The sequence below is a fragment of the Haliaeetus leucocephalus genome, unplaced genomic scaffold, assembly GCF_000737465.1.
Source record: "Haliaeetus leucocephalus isolate CR32 unplaced genomic scaffold, Haliaeetus_leucocephalus-4.0 Scaffold110, whole genome shotgun sequence".
NCBI classification, from domain to species: Eukaryota; Metazoa; Chordata; class Aves; order Accipitriformes; family Accipitridae; genus Haliaeetus; species Haliaeetus leucocephalus.
Window position 1 is genome coordinate 2,465,441 of NW_010972546.1, and position 19,337 is coordinate 2,484,777.

General features: G+C 45.7%; 4 protein-coding genes across 6 annotated transcripts in view; 1 reads left to right on the top strand and 3 right to left on the bottom strand.

The window, feature by feature from the left end:
* The window catches only part of NT5C3B (5'-nucleotidase, cytosolic IIIB), a 7,715-nt gene extending 6,674 nt beyond the window's left edge, over nucleotides 1–1,041 (bottom strand). The window contains exons 1-2 of the mRNA XM_010585724.1: nucleotides 1,021–1,041; nucleotides 90–133 (exon numbers count right to left, since the gene is read on the bottom strand). Of these exons, the coding sequence (XP_010584026.1) occupies nucleotides 90–133; nucleotides 1,021–1,041 (65 nt within the window). The remainder of the gene's footprint in view (nucleotides 1–89; nucleotides 134–1,020) is intronic.
* Nucleotides 1,040–6,341, top strand: KLHL10 (kelch-like family member 10). The gene is made up of 5 exons (XM_010585591.1): nucleotides 1,040–1,185; nucleotides 1,722–2,211; nucleotides 2,840–3,457; nucleotides 4,141–4,290; nucleotides 5,970–6,341. The coding sequence occupies exons 1-5, from the start codon at nucleotides 1,040–1,042 to the stop codon at nucleotides 6,339–6,341; spliced, it is 1,776 nt and encodes a 591-aa protein (XP_010583893.1).
* Nucleotides 6,342–9,346: 3,005 nt separating this feature from the next.
* Nucleotides 9,347–12,726, bottom strand: KLHL11 (kelch-like family member 11). The gene is made up of 2 exons (XM_010585726.1): nucleotides 12,287–12,726; nucleotides 9,347–12,203 (listed from the first exon to the last, which is right to left on the bottom strand). The coding sequence occupies exons 1-2, from the start codon at nucleotides 12,724–12,726 to the stop codon at nucleotides 10,607–10,609; spliced, it is 2,037 nt and encodes a 678-aa protein (XP_010584028.1). The 3' UTR covers nucleotides 9,347–10,606.
* Nucleotides 12,727–13,839: 1,113 nt separating this feature from the next.
* The window catches only part of ACLY (ATP citrate lyase), a 22,964-nt gene continuing 17,466 nt past the window's right edge, over nucleotides 13,840–19,337 (bottom strand). For all 3 annotated transcript variants that reach the window (XM_010585593.1, XM_010585592.1, XM_010585594.1), the window contains 10 exons: nucleotides 19,086–19,196; nucleotides 18,407–18,534; nucleotides 18,119–18,212; nucleotides 17,692–17,846; nucleotides 16,768–16,918; nucleotides 16,064–16,207; nucleotides 15,743–15,856; nucleotides 15,139–15,221; nucleotides 14,814–14,890; nucleotides 13,840–14,617 (listed from right to left, as the gene is read on the bottom strand). In XM_010585593.1, coding sequence (XP_010583895.1) covers nucleotides 14,523–14,617; nucleotides 14,814–14,890; nucleotides 15,139–15,221; nucleotides 15,743–15,856; nucleotides 16,064–16,207; nucleotides 16,768–16,918; nucleotides 17,692–17,846; nucleotides 18,119–18,212; nucleotides 18,407–18,534; nucleotides 19,086–19,196 — 1,152 coding nt within the window. In that variant the 3' untranslated portion in view covers nucleotides 13,840–14,522. The remainder of the gene's footprint in view (nucleotides 14,618–14,813; nucleotides 14,891–15,138; nucleotides 15,222–15,742; nucleotides 15,857–16,063; nucleotides 16,208–16,767; nucleotides 16,919–17,691; nucleotides 17,847–18,118; nucleotides 18,213–18,406; nucleotides 18,535–19,085; nucleotides 19,197–19,337) is intronic.

The following is a 19,337-nucleotide window of genomic DNA, read 5'->3' on the forward strand; positions in this document are numbered from 1 at the left end:
AGGGCCGGAGCGGGGCTGCCCGGGGGTGCCGGGGGGGTGCCCGGGGCCGCCCGCTGCGCTCCGGCTGGGGCTGCGCCTCCGCCCCGCACCCGAAGCGGATCCACCGGTACCGGCGCTTGCGGTTGCGTTTCCTCTGCAACACGCTCCGAGCCAGGAAGGCGAAAGAGAAAGGAGAGATAAAGATGAAAAAAAAAAAAACCTAACCAAAAAGTACATGGCAGGGGCTTTTTGCTGTCACGCCCCCCCCGTCCCCAGCGTTACCACAAGACTCATTTAACTTAAAAAAACTCCACACCGACAGTAACATGAAAAAGTCCACACTGTTTTCCAGTACTGAGACCCTCGCAGAGGTGCTCCTACAGACACGACAAAGCACAGAGGAAAAGCAGTTGGCCGTGAGTTAAGCCACTGAGGAGTCAGGACGGGGCTCCCTGTCCCCCCGCTCTCTTCTCCTTGGCCCCAGGCGGCACCTTCCACCCCTCCAAATCAGCAGCAGATACAGCAGTGACAGAGTATTTGTGGCTTCACCACTGACATTAGCTAGCCTGTGTCTCAGCTTCCTCCCGGTGTGAGCTGGTACAAGGGTACTTCAGAAGCAGTCGCTGCCTACATTTGGGGAGCTTTATATCCAGGCTAAATAATATTAAAAAGCTGCAGAGGAATCACAAGGCTGTTTTTGCTCAGAGCAGCCATCAACAAGGTGTAGGCACAGGGTCCAGCGTAACCTGGCCTGTGGTTAAGTGCAGGCTGGGGGCAGCCATGGAGTGAGGGGGCCGGGAGGACCAGGACGCCGCTGCCTGTGGAGGGGTTCGCAGCCCCGCCAGCCCAGGCACTGCTGCCACAGCTGGTGGCAGGTCCCCCCCGCGTCTGTGATCTCATTATGGGGCATATTCCAGAACCACCAGACAGACAAGGTTTCAGAGACTATGTTGGAGGGCAAGGACAAAGCCCTGTAGCACCTCAGGGAGAAGCACCTTCCACTGCCTCAGGCTTCAACCTAGGCGATAGCTGGGCACCCACCAGATATTCATCCTCACCCATGGAGAGGAAGATGAGTGCTATGGCTTGCACCGTCTTCAATGAGCTTCGCCTGGAAGGGAAACTCTGTGATGTGATCATCAGCGTGGATGGTATTGAATTCAATGCTCACAAGAACATCCTCTGTAGCTGCAGTCACTATTTCAGGTCAGTGCTTGAAACAAGAGGGGATGGGGACAAACAGTATTTCCTAGTCTGGGTCACTCTGCCTTAGTGTATCTCCAGTGCTTTTATTAGCACTAAAACTCGCATCCAGCAATTCCCCATAGTCCTGGCACCTCCCTGGACACCAGAATTAATCCACAACCTAGTATCTATTCCAGCAGCTCTGGAAGTGGTGTCTGACAAACCCCCAGATGCGGTGCAGGGCTGGGAGCGTGGCCAGCCTGGCTTATCTGCCATCGGGCGGGAGGTTTTCCTTTCCCACACACCATTATTCTCTGGTATTCTTGTTGAAGCAAGGTGACCACTTGCCCTGTTGCTCTCTGTCCACAGCCGGAGGCTGTGACTCCTTTTTTTACAACCACCTAGTAAAACATTAATTAATAAACTACATGGCCTCTGAGCATGGCTACTGCTAGTGCCCAAATTGGTGCCTGGGGAAGGTGGCACAGGGGATAACGGGGTCAGGGTTTAATGCAGCAAAGCTGTTTTTTTCCCCCAGCACTGCTTTGTTTTTTCAGGGCTTTGTTTACCAGCAGCTGGAACAACGCAGAGAAGATAGTATATAAAATCCCTGGCACTACACCTGAAATGATGAGGCTCATTATTGAGTATGCTTACACCAGGACAGTACCAGTCACGGCTGACAACGTTGAAAGTTTGCTAATTGCAGCAGACCAGTTCAACATCCTGGGCATCATCAGGCTGTGCTGCGAGTTCTTAAAATCCCAGCTATGCCTGGAAAATTGCATCGGCATCTGCAGACTCACAGATCATTACCACTGTCCCGACCTGCGAGAAGCAGCCTACGTGTTCATCCTCCACCACTTTGAGGAGATGACCAAGGTGTCTACAGAGTTTCTAGACCTCTCCGTCAATGAGCTAAAGCACATCATTGGGAAGGATGAGCTCAATGTGAAACAAGAAGATGCCGTGTTCGAGGCTATTCTGAAATGGATTGCTCATGACCCGCAGAACAGGAGGCAGCACATTGCAGTCTTGCTGGGCCAGGTCGGTGCCGTCACAGCACGGGCCCGGGCAGCTCTGCAGAGCTGGGCACGGGGCAGCTGAGCCAGAGCCACTTTGATTTTCTTGTAAGACCGGAGGAAATTGCAGCCTTCCAACACCACTCACCAAGAAGTGCGCTTTCAGACCGTTAGGCTATTGCTACACCGGGGCACGGGTCGAAGATCCTGTGCCGGGGTTGGGGCAGACCTTTTAAGTGCACATTTCCTCACGCTTAGAGCTTAAGTTTAACTGCTCCTCACATCCAGGAAGGGCCAAAGTTCACATGGGACAATGTTATCTCTATATACACAGCGTTTATGAGCATTTGCCTAGACTAGTTACGCTATGCAAATAGTAGCAGGTGTTAGGGCAGTTTCAGTCTGCATGCAGGAAAGCAAGCACTGTGCCAAAGCAGTGGCAGACTCCCTGCCATGAAATCGAATGATTTACCCTTGCAGACCCCTTTCTGGACTTGCTCAAAACTACACGTTTAATTCTCTGGTTCTCTAATAAGCTTTAGACAACACTGTAGCCTGAAAGCAAAGCCATGCAGCATTGGAGCTATCCACAGAGGATACCAAGGTGTAAACCATCTGCATTAATATTCTAACCTCCTTTTTGCATTTTTCAGGTTCGACTGGCACTGATGCAAGCAGAATACTTCATGAACAACGTCAAAATGCATGATTATGTGAGGGACAATGAGGAGTGCAAAGTTCTCATCATAAACACACTGACAGAAATGTACAACCTCAATATGCATGGCCCATCTTATTCCGATTTCACCAACCCGCTTAGTCGGCCTCGCTTGCCCTATGCCATCTTGTTTGCTGTCGGAGGCTGGAGCGGGGGAAGCCCAACCAACGCCATTGAGACGTACGATGCCCGTGCAGACAAGTGGGTGAACGTCACATGTGAGCAAGAAAGCCCCCTTGCCTATCATGGCACTGCTTATTTAAAAGGCTTTGTCTACGTTATCGGAGGATTTGACAGTGTGGATTATTTCAACAGCGTCAAGCGGTTTGACCCACTTAAGAAAACATGGCAGCAGGTTGCGCCTATGCACGCGCGGCGCTGCTACGTCAGCGTCGCCGTTCTCAATAACTTCATCTATGCCATGGGAGGGTTTGATGGATACATGCGCCTCAACACAGCAGAACGGTATGAGCCAGAGACGAACCAGTGGACACTGATCGCCCCCATGCACGAGCAGAGAAGCGACGCTAGTGCGACCACGCTGCATGAAAAGGTAAATGGACCATAACATTATTGAAAGCAGTTAAGGTTGAAGCACAGTGAGCAGGACAAGGAACCAAACAAACATCAGTGCGCAGCATTACACCACAAGCAAGTGCCTGTCCTTTCATATAGAATGCATCAAAGTAGGGAATTTCATGGAGCTCAGCCTCTTAACTGGGCTACGTACTTGATAAACACAGCTGCCACTCTGAGTTCATCACCTAGATAGAAAAGAAGAGCTGCGGGAGCAGGAAAGGTCACAAATTTCACATAAATCTTATTCATTAAATCTGGGAGCTACAGATCTAAAGCTCTCCACGAGGCAGCAACTGACTGGCACAGCAGAGATGCAGACAGGAGTGCTAACTCTTCCAGAGCTGCTTACCACCAATAGCCCACTTGCTGCCGGACACTACTTTTCCTGGCCACAAGTGACGTACCATGTCTGTCTGCTTCATGCAGTTCAGGAAACAAAGGGTCTAAATCCTGCTGTCCTGAATAACTCACTGCACTTTTACTACTTCAAACCCAGGATGACAGGACCATTCCCATTAAAAACAAACCCAAATGAACCGAAACAAAACCAAACCCTCAAACAATCCAGCCACAGCATTCATTTTCTCGTCAACGTGTTCTTCCACCAAGAGTGGAACTGCCCTGCTCACACTTTTTTTTTTTTCCTCCTGTAAACAGGTGTATATATGTGGTGGCTTCAACGGAAATGAATGCTTGATCACAGCTGAAGTGTATGATGCCACAACAAATCAATGGACCTTTATAGCTCCAATGAGAAGCAGAAGAAGTGGAGTAGGTGTGATTGCATATGGGAACGAAGTGTATGCGGTAAGGGAGAAGTGGTATCTCTACCATACCATCACCCAGCACTTGTAGTACTTCTGCTAATCTGCATTTCCTAGGTTTTCAGGCTGGCAATTTGCTTAAGTGGGATTTAGGGAAGAAAGTCAGAGCTAGAATGGTTGATACACCTCCTGAGAATATTATCACCTGCACACCTTTTGTTATGAAAAATACATGGACAATTTTTAAGCAGCTGCAGTGTGGCAGGTTGACCCTGGCTGAACGCCAGGTGCCCACCAAAGCCATTCTATCACTCCCCCCTCCTCAGCTGGACAGGGGAGAGAAAATATAACAAAGGGCTTGTGGGTCGAAATAAGCACAGGAGAGATCACTCACCAATTACTGTCACAGGCAAAACAGACTCAACTTGGGAAAAATTAACTCAATTTATTACCAATCAACCAGAGTAAGGTAATGAGAAATAAACCCAAACCTCAGAACACCTTCCCTCCTTCCTGGGCATAACTTCACCCCCAGGTTCTCTACCTACCCCCCAGCAGCACAGGGGGACAGGGAATGGGGTTTACAGTCAGTTCATCACACGTTATTTCTGCCACTTCATCCTCCTCAGGAGCAGGACTCATCACACTCTTCCCCTGCTCCAGCGTGAGGTCCCTCCCACGGGAGACAGTCCTCCACGAACTTCTCCAACATGGGTCCTTCCCACGGGCTGCAGTTCTTCTTGAACTGCTCCAGCATGGGTCCCTTCCACAGCATGCAGTCCTTCAGGAGCACACTGCTCCAGCATGGGTCCCCCATAGGGTCACAAGTCCTGCCAGAAAACCTGCTCTGTGGGCTCCTCTCTCCACAGATCCGCAGGTCCTACCAGGAACCTGCTCCAGCACGGGCTTCCCACGGGGTCACAGCCTCCTTTGGGCACCCACCTGCTCCAGCGTGGGGTCCTCCCCAGGCTGCAGGTGGAGATCTGCTCCACCATGGACCTCCCTGGGCTGCAGGGGGACAACCTGCCTCACCATGGTCTTCCCCATGGGCTGCAGGGGAATCTCTGCTCCGGCGCCTGGAGCACCTCCTCCTCCTCCTTCTTCACTGACCTTGGTGTCTGCAGGGTTGTTTCTCTTACATGTTCTCACTCCTCTCTCCAGCTGCCGTTTCTGTCTGTCCCAGCAACTGTTTTTTCCCTTCTTAAATATGTTATCACAGAGGTACTACCGCTCTCGCTGATTGGCTTGGCCTTGGCCGGCAGCAGGTCCGTCTTAGAGCCAGATGGTATTGGCTCTGTCAGACACAGGGGAAGCTTCCAGCAGCTTCTCAGAGAAGCCACCCCTGTAACCCCCCCGCTACCAAAACCTTGCCGCACAAAGCCAATACATGCAGCAAATAAATTATTTTCTGCTGCTGCTAACAGCATTAGCAGCACGGAACATTGCTTGGTCCTGTTTATCCTACCCATGTACTGCATTTAAACTCTTGTAGAGGAGTCAAATCTGACAGTTGCACAAAATACTTTTGGGAGCTCCAGAAAGAACAAGGCAGCAGTCTGCGGCAAGCAAGCACTGTGCTTCGAGATCACACGCTCTCAGCAACGCTCAAACTGAAGTCAGTGAGGCAGGACCAGTTACCATCTTACTTGTGCATGATATGATTCGGCTGACTTAGCAGGTGAAGAAAGGCCTATTTCAACTCTGTACCTTTGGCATTCACAGGTAGGAGGATTTGATGGAGTCAACCGCCTTCGGAGCGTGGAAGCTTACAACCCTGTTGCCAACACATGGCACACAGTCCCCACCATGTTCAATCCTCGCAGCAACTTTGGCATCGAAGTGGTGGATGATCTTTTGTTTGTGGTTGGTGGCTTTAACGGTTTTACTACTACTTTCAATGTTGAGTGTTACGATGAAAACACTAACGAGTGGTATGATGTTCACGACATGGGCATCTACCGTAGTGCTCTGAGCTGCTGTGTGGTGCCAGGTCTGTCTAACGTTGCGGAGTATGTTGCCAGACGAGACTGCTACGTGGACAACTCTTCAAAGGAAGTCAGGTTCACTTCTTCAACAAGTAGCCTGCCTGTATAAACAGCTCCCCTTAGCTAATAAAGTCTTCTGAGCAGCAAGTGAATGTATTCACTTATTCTGAAATAAAATCTATTGATACTGGCCAAAAAACTAATTAGTATTTAAGACTTTCATTCTACAGCATCACAAAATATGTGTATTAGCCACAGCCCACAAAGCAACTTAAAAAATAAAAGGTACAACAGAGTGCTAGAGAAATAAAAGGTTTATTTTCATTAATTCACTTATTACAATAAACTTTAGTACAGTGTATTTAAGGTAAAGAACATTACAGTAGGAATTGTTCCAAACAGCCTATACACACATACTACTTTACCTTACTGGAAGTAAGTACAGGAGTGCTGCTTCCCCAAGCAATCTGTTGAAGTCTACATTAATATCGACAGGCGAGTACAGCTGCCGTGATCCACAGTGACATGGACCTATGAGGAGTATCTGACTATTAATGGTCTTCAAACATCTCATTAGTTCCACACTTTACATTCATATTAGTAATAGGATTAGATCCTCAGGAGCACCTGTTTTATCAGACTTCCACTCAGGACTGTCAAATTAGAGATATGATTTACACTCTAACATAACGTGGACATACCTGAAAACAAATCTAAGCCACAAACCACTTATTTTAAGCTTGCTTTTTTAAGCCCATTAAATGTCACAACATACTATTACAAGGTTGTGTTAAAAATAACCTAAAAAGTTGCAAATCTTTGTGACTCAGTTTGTCAGTAGCGATCAGTCTATTCTGTGACACACAAGTTGAGCCAATAGTTCTGATTTTAACATTTACTGTAATGGAGAAAAATTATATTGAAATAGTATAGCAGGATGCTTGGCATAGTTATTCATAATGCATGCTAAAAAATTGGCATGTTTTCTTCATTTCTGGAGTGGTATCCTACTATGTGCAAGAGAGTCTTATTAAAAATACATACAAACCCAGCATACTAAGAGAGTATTAGGGTAGTTATAAAATATTATGTACACATATGGCACCTAGAAATTACTACAATGACCGCCGAGTGCTAGGCAGGATGTGTCCTGCTCCACCAATACTTTGAGCAGAAAGACAGGACATGAAACATGCATTTTGTGGCATGTATTCAGTACAGGTATAGAGGTATGATTGTCATAACGAGGAGGAAAAACTCCACCTGATGTTCTTTCACATTAGGAAGGCCAGAAGTCAGCCTTCTAATACTTACTGAATACACACTAGGATCTTACCGACATTTAACTGGCCACTATAAACACACTGAAAGAATTCCCAGGCTTTTGTTTACAGGATCATTTAATAAACACCCAGCAAGCTACGGCAGTCAAGGGCCACAAGGAATTTGTTATGCGATTCACAGGTTAGTGGGAAATTACAGCCAAAGTCAATAATGCAATTCTTCCAAACACCTACATGTGATACAATGGATAGTTAGACTGGTCAGTTAAAAACCATGTGCAATGCAATTGGTCCACTTAAAGTCAAGGCTAATAAAAACCTCAACTACTTAAAAATTCCATAGGATTGGCATAGGAACAGTTAGAGCAAACTGGTGCTGTTCACAGTGCCCACCACTCACCATGCAAACGGAGCATATGGAGATACACTGCATCACATACAGAATCATGGCTGGCATTCACAAGTTAAGCTGTCCAGACACTAAGCTGTTTTGACATTGTCTTTGACTGGAATGTTTTTAGTAAACTATACAGCTTGTATGTCAGCCAAAGTTCTCATGGTAAGTGCAATATCAATTTTGCTTAAAAAAGACAGACTGCAAGAAGTTTGTTCTTGCATCTAACTTTGTTGCATGCTGCCACACATTAAACTATTTAGTTGATATTCCAACTGAAATAGCAATCTTGGTATTTCTCCCTACAAATTGTCCATATTTGTTGACAGACTACAAGAGGGCTTTGACAGGGCTGTGGTGGTCTGACATACTACCATCCTTCAACTGCTTGTTAAATCCCTACACCAAAATCAGTGGGATGGAGTATGTAAAATCTTCTCAGTTGCTTCTCTGCAGTCTGGTAAAGTATCTTAAAATCGGCTCCCACAAATTTAAGTTAAATCAATGGATTTAGTACTAAAGCTGTGAGGCATTTCCACACTTCTATTCACAAACCCTGCTGTAGGAGCAGTAATTCTTAAACTACTCCAGCCAAAACTGCAAAAGTTCATGGTCCAAACTCCACTGATTAACACCCTGCTTACAGGCCTGCATGAGCTGATTTGGTAACAGTCACTTCTGAACATCAGCCTTAAACCTGAACAAGCTTACCTATTTCCTCTTTTGCATTAGGCCAGCATTGTACAGTTTAATCTGCACTTGCGTAACAATCCAACAGGCAAATAAAATACTAACTGGTTACCACAGATGAGTAAGTTGAGACTAAACTGTTAAGATTTTCAAGGTTGGTTTTTTTGTTTTTTTTTGTTTTTTTTTTTAAACAAGGCTAGATGATTCTATTACAAAAAGACAAGTTATTGATATCAAAAGTGGCAAGTGAACTGCAAAGTGGAGTATTAAGGGATGTACACATCAGAGAAACCTTTACACACTATGTGGTTGAAAGACTTACCCAGTGTTTCAGATATGATCTAGGCTGCCTGCTGAATTGGAAAATGAGAAGTATCAGCTCAGAAAGCTAAACAATTAAAAAACAAAACAAAAAACCAAACTGTTTAGAAGTTCTTTTGCAAAGAAGTTGCCCACATCAAAACCACCAGCAAATCATCATATGAACCAAAGACAGTAAACAGACTCTCCAACAATGTTTGTCTACACAGATTTTGTAACACCCTGGTTACTCCTCCCTTTCCCTTCCCTAAGATCCTGAGTTAGGTTGCACGTGAAAACCTGGAACATTCAAATGAAGGGAAGGATGGGGAAGAAAAGGAGGTAGGAAGGATGCACTGAATCCACTAGTAACCTAAACCATCCTGGAGCTCTTGGGATCAGAGAGGAGTGTTCAACAGGACAGTTAACTGAGAGGCAGTGATTCCATGTTCTGTTCCTTGGGAGTATAGCAGTAAGCAAACCAGAGCCAACCAGCGCACTAGTTTATGTAAAACCACCTCAAAATGCCAAAAGGTATTTAAATCAGCTTAAATCTTACTGCCATAGTTAAGTGGGGAAATTCAAATATTTAGAGACTCTGAAATCTCAACTATCTTGCTTCAAGAGGAACACCAAGTGCCGATTTGTTAAAGAGCACTGCAGCACAGCTACTCTAAATTTCTTGGGAAAGTATACCGAAGGCAAAGGGTACTGATTGTCAAAGACAGGCTGGGAACAGGCTCGTGGGCGTTCTTCTAATCACTTTTTCACTAGAACTAAAACGCGTGCAACATTTGAGAAAGGATCTGCAAGTAGCTCAGGTTTCAATCTATTACTGTGAAATAATCTCATTCTTACTAATCCACAGTAAAATAGAAGTGAATAGTCAATGTTGGTGGGTGGCTACTTCGCTGGTTTTCACTCCTTTTATCAGGCTGATTGTTGACCCAAGTTTCTAATGAAGCTGTCAAAGACAAACTCGAAGCATCTTCAGATACACCTGAAAAAAACCTACTGCGTCAAGTTCTCTGTTTTAGCAAGTGTCTTATGTTCTACCAATCATCCATTTATAAACAAACTCTGCCGCCTCTCTACAACATACAGATACAAAATATTTAATACACATAGAAACATCCTGAAGTAATTTTATAAAGAAAGATTGTGCTTTTGTTTTCATATATAGGTATAACTATTGCACTTGCCTCCAACTTGGGAAAGCTAAGTACACTAACACTAATTATATGTGAAGTTTAGTCACTGAGAAGGAGAGAATCAAAGGAATGTCAATATATAAGTGCAAATAAAACAGGTGCTTTCAAGCACACGCAAATGTAACCACTAAATTATTATGATAGAGATCTTTGATTTTCAGAATAGAACTGTTAGAGACTAACTCCACAGAAGACCTTGAAAACAAAGATCTGAAGAGAAAAAAAACAGACTTAATGTTCCTGGAGATATTTCACAGCCCATTGCAGGCTAGTTTTTCCCTGGGCACCATTAAGTAATACTGTTGGATTCACATAGTTTCTCAATTCCCATCCATCCTCAATTTCTGAGCTTCTTAATTTTCACTACATGAAAGATGCTGGTTTCATGCATCAAATCCAATCAACACCCTCGTGTCTTATAAAGACATATCAAGCCTAACAAAATAGTTTAGCACAGTATTTCATAGACTCATCAGGAGGAGTGATATCCCAGAAACTAGCACTCAATCTGTGAGCGTGGCATTCTCCGTAAGCTTAGGGAGTGTCGGTGTATTTCCTGCATCTGCCTTTCCTGCATTTGCCTTATTCTATCTTTTTGCCACATCAAATTCTGTGGCATAGGGTATCTTTGTGTTCCCTGCAAGCACCTGAAGGGAATTCTCACATGGCAGGCTGTTGCTCTGCAGCGAGGCTGAGGCATAGGAGGCAAAAGCATCCAGCGCTTTCTCTCAGCACAGTAACGATAAGCCTCTTTCCTGTATTGCTTGTCAATATCATCGCTGTTTTTCCACCCCCCAATGATAAAAACATCATCTTTATAATAACAAATAGCTGCTCCTTCAATGCTAAGAACCTCTGGGGGTAAGCTTTCAAGTATTTCCTCCGAGGTCCTGCCAGAGATCTTTATCTTGGCTTCCTCATTACCTATAGAGTAATTCTTGGGGCAGCACGATGCTGTATGGTAAAAGTTTGTGTTAGCAACAGACATCTGAAAGGAGCAATAATTATCAATGAGTGGCAGAGACTCCACATCCTGCCACTGCCTAGTTTCAGCATCGTATCTGATAATAACTGCCCTCAATCCATCTTCGCTATCACTGTCAACTGGGGTACGAGCAGCAACGTAAACAAACCGGTCTTCTACAGAAATGGCTTTGACATCACGAAGAATCTTTGGTGCTGACTCCAGGTTAAGCCATTTGTCTTGCTCAGGATTATAAATGGCCACATCTTTAAAGCCAGGACTGAAATTGCCATGTCCACCAATACTGTACAAGTTTCCTTTAATTTCAGTAAGGCCAAAAGAATGCTTTCTGGTTATTAGATTTGAGACTTGCTCCCAAATATTTCTGTTTGGATTGTACCTTTCTACAGTTTTGGCAAACCCTGGTTCCATGGAGCCAGCCACATAAACGTAAGATTCTGTAACAGCAACAGCATGCCCATCAAGATGATTATGTATGTGTGGTAAGTTTACCCACCTATCTTCATCGATGAAATACCCTACGCACTCACTCAAGTAATCTCCTCCCTCCGACACACCACCAATCACCATAATGACATCCATGTTCTGTCCAAAACGCGGCAACAACGCTACAGGACAAGCGGAATGTTGTAGATTACCAGACTGCAAATTCTCAGACCGCAAGGCATGACTCTCCACAGCTTCGGACACTAGTTTAACACAGGCTTCGTTGCTTGATACGAGCCTTTCAGATTTGACGTGGCGAGTAAGGTAAGTGGGTTTCATCTGAGACAACCTAAGCAGTTTAAAAAGATCTTCAAAGTACCTCTCTCTTTCCTCAGGATTTTTCTGAACCCACTTCAAAACAGTCTCAAAGAGGATTTCTTCAGAGTCCACTGTGATCTCCGAGTCTGAGAGCCAGTCTCTGATGAGATGAAACGGCAGAATGTAGAACTCCTCATCTTGGATTACCTTGTGGAAGTTTCTCCTGATCATATCCTGAGCTTTGAGGGCCAGCTGATTCAAGGAATACATGTGGGCCAAGCTGTGAATCGCGACACAGTTGGAGAGGTTCAGCTTCTTCTTCAGAAACTCTCCACAGAACTCTTTTAACCGGGTCAGCAGAAACCTGCAGAACAAACGAACAGGGGTGATGCCGCGGCCCGGCTGCCACCGGTCCGGTCGCGGCCAGCCCCCTCGGGCCCCGCTCACCTGTCCGCCATCTCCAGCACCTCGTGGACGTTGCCGGGGCTGACGCGGATGGTGCCGGTGTACATGAAGCCGACGATGGCCTCCACCGTCTCGGGGTCGGGGCCGCCCTCCGAGCTCCACTTCTGCAGCTCCACGCGGCCCGAGCGCGACTCAGCGAAGCCGCCCGAGAGCAGCGGAGTGAAGTACTCGGTGGCGGCGGCCAGGACGGAGCGGTGCGCCCGGTACTCGCGGACCGTCCCGGGCCGCCCGCCGCCGAAGGCCAGAGTGATGTCGCAGTAGAGGCCGTGGCGACGCTGCTCGTTCTGCCGCCAGACCAGGTCGGAGCAGTGCGCCGGGCACCCGAACTCCTCCGCTTCGGCCTCCCCGCCCTCCGCCTCCGGCGGGCCGGGGCCTGGCTGCGGCTGAGAGGAGGCCGCGGCCGCCGCCATCTTGTCCGACATGGCGGGTTTGCGGCCAGCGCGCCTGCGCGCGGGGACCCGGCGGCCTCCGCGTGACATGCGCGGCACTGCCCCCTGGCGAGGAGGTGGCGCCGTCGCCGCAGGTAAAATGGCGGCCGGGGCCCTGGGATGGATGCGGGGGGAGAGGCGGCACAGGCGCAGCGCCCGGGCCGGCCCGTCCCCTCAGCCCCGGGCCACCGTCACCTGGGGGCAAGGGGTGCCCGGAGGGGAGCAGGGATGTGACCGAGGTGAGCGTCCCCCTCACGCCCCAGCGAGCAGAGGGGGCGTTTGGGCCGGCACCGCGGCAGGGGCACCGCCCCCCTCCCGCCCCCGCCTCAGGCGAAAGGCGGGACGGGGGCGGGCGGGACCTGAAAAACCCGTCAGGAGGGAGACTGCTGGGCCTGCTCCCCGATGCTTCCCCGCTTCGGGGCGGCCCTGGTGCTGTAGGTGACAGCAGGGTTGGTCGGCGAGGACACTGGCGCGACAGCCAGAGCATCTGCCAGCGAGCCTCGTGATGTCGCACAAAGGCAGCTTGCCACGCGCGTTGCAGTTGCAAGGAATTGGATCTCTCTGCCAAACTGCATAGGTATCAGAGGCAGGAAATACACGCGTAGTTTTTTTCAGAGCCTTGAGCTATCCTTTTGATTATTTTTTCTCCTTAACGTTGCTCTCTCAGGCAAGCCTGCAGGGAAGGAACTTAACATGAGAAATTCCCTCACTCCAACTAAGGTACACCTTTTTTTTGTTGATTAGAATGAAGTGAGCTATAGTTGATTATTTCATGTTTACAACACATACACTTCCCTAACTCTTGTGTAATGTTATATCAATTATAGATAATGTCTTTCCTACATGTCATGTTTTTGACCTACACTGAAACATGATGGGATCGGTCTGTATGGTGTTCTTTAAAATCAACTAGAACAGACACCAGGAGAGGAATAATTGCTTCATTGAATCACTGGTTCCCAGCTTGTCACACATTGTGTTAGACACTGTTTAGGACCAACTTTTAGAAGCCAGAAGTAGAAAGAGAATAAATCAGCAGTGTACCATTTATTTGAGTTAGGTTACAATACACAGACAAGTAGGACACTGAAGTTATTACTGAGATTATTTTTGCATCTGCAGATAACATGAGTGACATTCCATATACCAGCAATCTAATAGCAAATGAGAATTTGTTTGCATAAATACAGATACCAGAATACATGTAGTTTCACAGTTTTAACAGCAGTATGTTACAACTTTACACTTTAAATTACTACACCAGAGTTTGAGTAACATTGGTTATATATCAGCAGTGGTCCCACTATTCAGGGTACAATCAGACTGGAGATAAGAACACACTAAACAAATTGAAAAACAACCAACAACAACAAAAAAATCCCAAAGCATGGCTTATAGGAATGATGGGTACTTCCCCTCTATGGGGAAAAGTTACAGCTTGTTAGACTAAGGGATCTTCCACAAGTTCAGTAAGACAGCGCCTATGAGCAAAACTAGCCCCCCCCAAACCCTTAAAATCTTTTTTCTGGAAACAAAATGAAATGAGTAGAAAAAAATAAAAGGGTGAGACACAGTATTAAATACAGCAGGTAACACACAGAATATCACAAGTTTTGGTTTTTATTAGAGTAAGTTTCTATTCTTATAAAACAGTTGCTTTGCACAGTTTGACCAGGCAGCCCAATGTCTATATACCAATGGCCTTTATACATCAAAGTCCCATTCGTGGCTGTCCTCTGTGCAGGCTTCTGTCTTCTTGAAGTGACATTCTGAGGCAATACTACAGGTTCTCACATGGTCATGTGCTCTGGTAAAACATAGGATATGTCATCCCATGGGTGGCGGTACAGACCTTGTTTCAATCTCTTCTGATCCAGGTAGTGTCCTAAAACAAAAGTGGTTTGTGTTACAAAATTTCTGTTCCTCCTTCTCATCTTACTTTGCCTTGAAACAACTTTGATTTCTGGATTCCTGCAACTAGCATTTTAGACTGAGTCCCCCAGAGGTTCACGTTTGTCTCATGTTCATGGTGGCAGGGCATTCACCAATAGGATGGAAGGGGAGAAATGTGGCAAACTTACCAATGAATCCCATACTCCTGCCTAGTACAAAGATACCATTAAGAGCTCCTATATCAATATATTCATCTGCTTCTTCCCTGCAAAGGAAAAGAAATTAAATAGTATCTCATAGATAACTATTTAAAGAATCAATCTTAGAAAGACTATGAGTCTGCTGTAGTGCCAGTAGCAACACCGAATTCAGTGAAAGCTTCCTTCCCCAAGTCCAGGCTACATTTCCTTCACAATGTCCTTTTGAAATCCTGGCCCCACATGAGCTGGCAGTATAGCTCCCATCATTTTTATAGGACCATGACTTAAGAGAAACAGCCCACTACATACTTACCGTGTGAAAGAGCCACAATTCCTGAGTACATCAACAAAGGCAACTCCAATAAAGCCATCTACATTCAGGATAAGATTTGGTTTCTGCAGGAAATGAAAACACACCCCAATAAAGATGTTAACATTGGCAAATGGTATTCACCTGGCAGCTTCCATCCTCAAGGGTAATTTGAGGGCTGCCCATAATTGTGGACACACAAGCCTAGCAATGGAGAAGGCTGTTCAGCAACTTGAGCAAGAGCCATGCTTAATGTGAATGATGGAAAAACTGCCCCGAACAATGGGCCTGCATTTGGTTCAAACCAGAGAGATTATCGACCACAGCCCATCACATGTGCTAGCTCTGCCTCAGAATACAGCAGTTCTAGTGTGGACAGTGGACAACACAGATAATGGGTGTTGGTTTGTTAAGCATTTTCCTGGTGTCCAATAAATGTCTTCAGCCTTACCAAACTGTAGTACTTGGCCTCAAGTCTATCATAGAAAAACAAAACCCCAGCAACAATTTATGAAGCACTGCAATTAAAATACAGTATTAACCCCCGGACACTTTTCCTCCATTAAGAAAGACTGCTCAAGAGGAGCTAAATACTAGCTCATTTCACCTTAGAAGTTGTAATTTTTTCTACTTCAAGGGCATAGTCCAACAGTGGGGTGGCAGGGAAATGCTGCTTCACGTAGTCTTTGAGAATCTGAACTCTCATGTCTGGGTTATTTATCTGCAAGTTAAGAACACATTACAGTCACTGATGTTGCCTCTTACACAGGTACTTGCCATAAGCTTTGCTATTTGTAGGTTTAGGAGAATTTGGTCAGTAGCTGCCTCTGAAACTTACTAATTTTCTTTCCTTTGTTTTTTTTTCTCTCTCACAACCTTCATATTCCCCCCCGCCCCCGCTCCATTTGTACTAATGCAGTTTTCTTACTGATTTGACTCTGTGTCCAATGCCCATGATCAGTTTCCCTTCTTTCTTCATCTTATTCACAAACTCCATAGGGATAATCCCACTGTCAAAGGCTTTGCTGAACATTTTAGCTGCAGCATCCAGCGCTCCACCAAACCGGTCACCCTGGGTGTAATACACAAAGGAAATTACAGCAGAGGACTTCCACAATTAAGATACAAAACAAGCACAAGATTATCTTCCCCATCCACCCTGCCTATCACTGCAGCATTCATGAAATTAAAGGTTAGGCAGGCACCCGAGATAAAGCATCTGTTTAGAGCTCAACACAAGTGCCACTGTGTAGCTGACGCATCTCCACTAGAGACAGTGGGAAGGGGGGAAATGCAATCTAAAGTCTGTTTTATTCACACTTTTACTTGTCAGTCTTGGAAGAGACTAGGCAACCATATAGGGACAACACTGACAGCAATTTGGCCTCTACAAAATATTTCTAGACTCAGAAGAGACATCAAAACAGTCTTGCTTACTAGAAAAGTGGACTAGGTTTTAAACATAAGAGTATCAAGCTATTAGAGTTGAATTAAACAGAAATTCAAAGTGTGAGTGAACAGACAAAACCTGTCCATGGCTCTGCAGCCAACGTAAATCTTAAATTAATAGTAATAAAACATAGACAGAGTAATGAATAACTAAGCCAAATCTTCTGGATATTAGGCACTTACAATAGTAAGAAGGCCTGAAGTGAGACTTGAGACAAGATCTTTTCCAGCTCTTGCACAGACAATGGTGTTGTGGGCTCCAGATACAGCAGGCCCGTGATCTGCTGTTACCATCAAACACATCTCAATGAACTGGCAGGCATACTTTGGTAACCTGAGCAAGAAAGAGACTGAAGTCATTTATTGTAAAGAAAACTGAATAACAAGACACTTGGTGTTATACTGGACAGTGACTTTTGTTTTTGGTGTATGCTTGAAAGAAGTAGAACAGAAAGGGAGCTGTAGGGTCACAATACTCATCAGTGCATCCTAATATCTTTCTCAGAGATCAGATTTTTTAAATTCAGTTTCCACAGGAGCTGTTTAGCTCAGAGCTGAGGGTCAGTTTTGTACACTGAGTTTGCACACACTCAGCAGACAGATCAGTGAGCTCTGTGGGTCCCCTTGAGGGGAGCCATGTGGCTGTGCTACAGTTCTGTTCATTCTGTTCTTCCTGTTCTGCTGAGCCAGAGATTCCAGCTAGTGCCAAAAGTGCCTCTAATGAAGGCATGATACTTCTGCCATTCAGAAGATTCCCTGTAGGCTGGTTAGCAAATGTTTGTAAACTCCCCACTCTCTCCAGGGTCAAGGTGACAATTATAATAAGCAAGTAGTCAGAGTGTGAAATAGGCCTAGAATAGAGAAATGGAGACATTTCCTCAGTGCGCCACAAAACTTGTGGAAAACTTAATCCCAGGACTAAAACATACTGTATGAAGCCCTGAAATGCTGATGTGGTCTCAGAGGAGAGGATATAGAGATGGCATTTCCAATGAATCTACATTCACAAAGGAATCCTGGAGTTACTTTTGTGCTAAAAGGTCTGTTGATGAACAAGCAAAACTTCAAGCCAAAGAATTTGGGAGCTTTCACAAAAAGCTGCCTCACCTCCTTTGAAACCAGAGCAGGCCCAGGACTCCTCCAATTCCCATCTCTTCTTTGAAGACCTCAGTGATTGGCATCCCAGCATATATCAGTTCCTGACCTCTCTCATCACAGATACTTGTCATAAAGGAAGCCGGTTTGCGGATCAGACCCAGCTCCTGAAATCACAGCATAAAGATGGGATTTTAAACATGTTAGAAGCAAGGGGCAGTAGGAGGCAGAGTGGTCACACAACAGTGCCTTAAGCTTGCCCTCACAGCAGCTTCCACAGCCTAGAACCACCATAGCCAGTGAGCTCACAGACCATGCTATAAAAGTGCAAGATAAAACCCCAAGGCAACACTGTTATCACCATAAGCATCCAGAATCACAGCAAACATCCTGTCTGGTTTCTAAGGAACCAAAAAGCAGGTAAAACAGTACAGCTCACCCTTGCCCAGGAGTAATCCATTGGCACAGTTGGAGGAGGCACTTCCTCAGCTGGTTCAATCACTCTTTTGGCCACAAGATCCTGGTAGACAGACCTAGGGAGAGAATCCATTTATTAACTTAAGTCCTTTTAAGAGATACAAGTGAGGTGGTCTTAATCTAGACCTTAAAAACCCAGAATGAATAGAAGTTGCTTTCCTTAAGCAGGAATATACTCCTTTATCAGGCTAGAATCAGTACCCTAACAGTTTTTGTCCCCTGCTGAAGGTGCCCTGTTAATGTGACTTACTGAATGACCTCTCCCAGCTCATCAAAACTCCGGGGAACAAACACACCAGCTTCCTTCAAGGCTTGGTTCTTTGCAACAGCAGTTTCAGAAGCCTGGTTGGCACAAGCTCCTGCATGGCCAAACTGCACCTACAAACAAGAGAAGAGACAGCAGTAAGGGATACAAGTTGTTTACCTGCAGAGAGTGAAACAGAATAAAGAACTGACTAGGAAACTGGTGACAGAGGAATACCAGTGACCACACATCTGCCTTCTTATTTGGGCTAACAGAACTCTTGGTTGCAACTACAGTCAGCACTGCAATATGCAGGGCATTTTCTGACCTGGAATCACTCCAGGTTCTTCCATTGACATTCTGCCTCCCTGAATTCCCCCACTCTCTGGAGCTGCTTAACATGCACCTTTCCCATTCCCACTCCAGAAGCAGGTGGCTATTAGAATCTGTTGCATTCCCTGGGATCTTTGGGCTCTCTTTCCAAGTATGCAGAATCCCTTAGAAATCTCCAGTGGCAGACTACAGAAGCTCAAAAAGCTTTTATTATTTATGTTTATTAACTTCTGCACATTAAGTTGCTACTGACAGTTCTGAAAGGTTTAGGCACAGTGAGAGAAGTTTGTTTTTTTTCTTCCTGTCATAGATACATACTTATTCATGCATTTGCCCCCAATTTTGCACATACCTCTGAAGAGAACATGGTGGCACAAGTACCAATACACCAGCACACCACTGGCTTGGTGATACGACCTTCTTTAATCCCCCTGCAGATCTTATACTCTTCTGTACCTCCAATCTGCAGAAAGAAAGAGAGCTGAGCTGGTTCAAAACTTTGCACTTTTGTAGAATCCAGCTCAGAGATACTTCTATATGCATTACTTGGATTTTTTTCTCCTTTTTCAACATGTCCTGGTTTCAGCTGGGATAGAGTTAATTG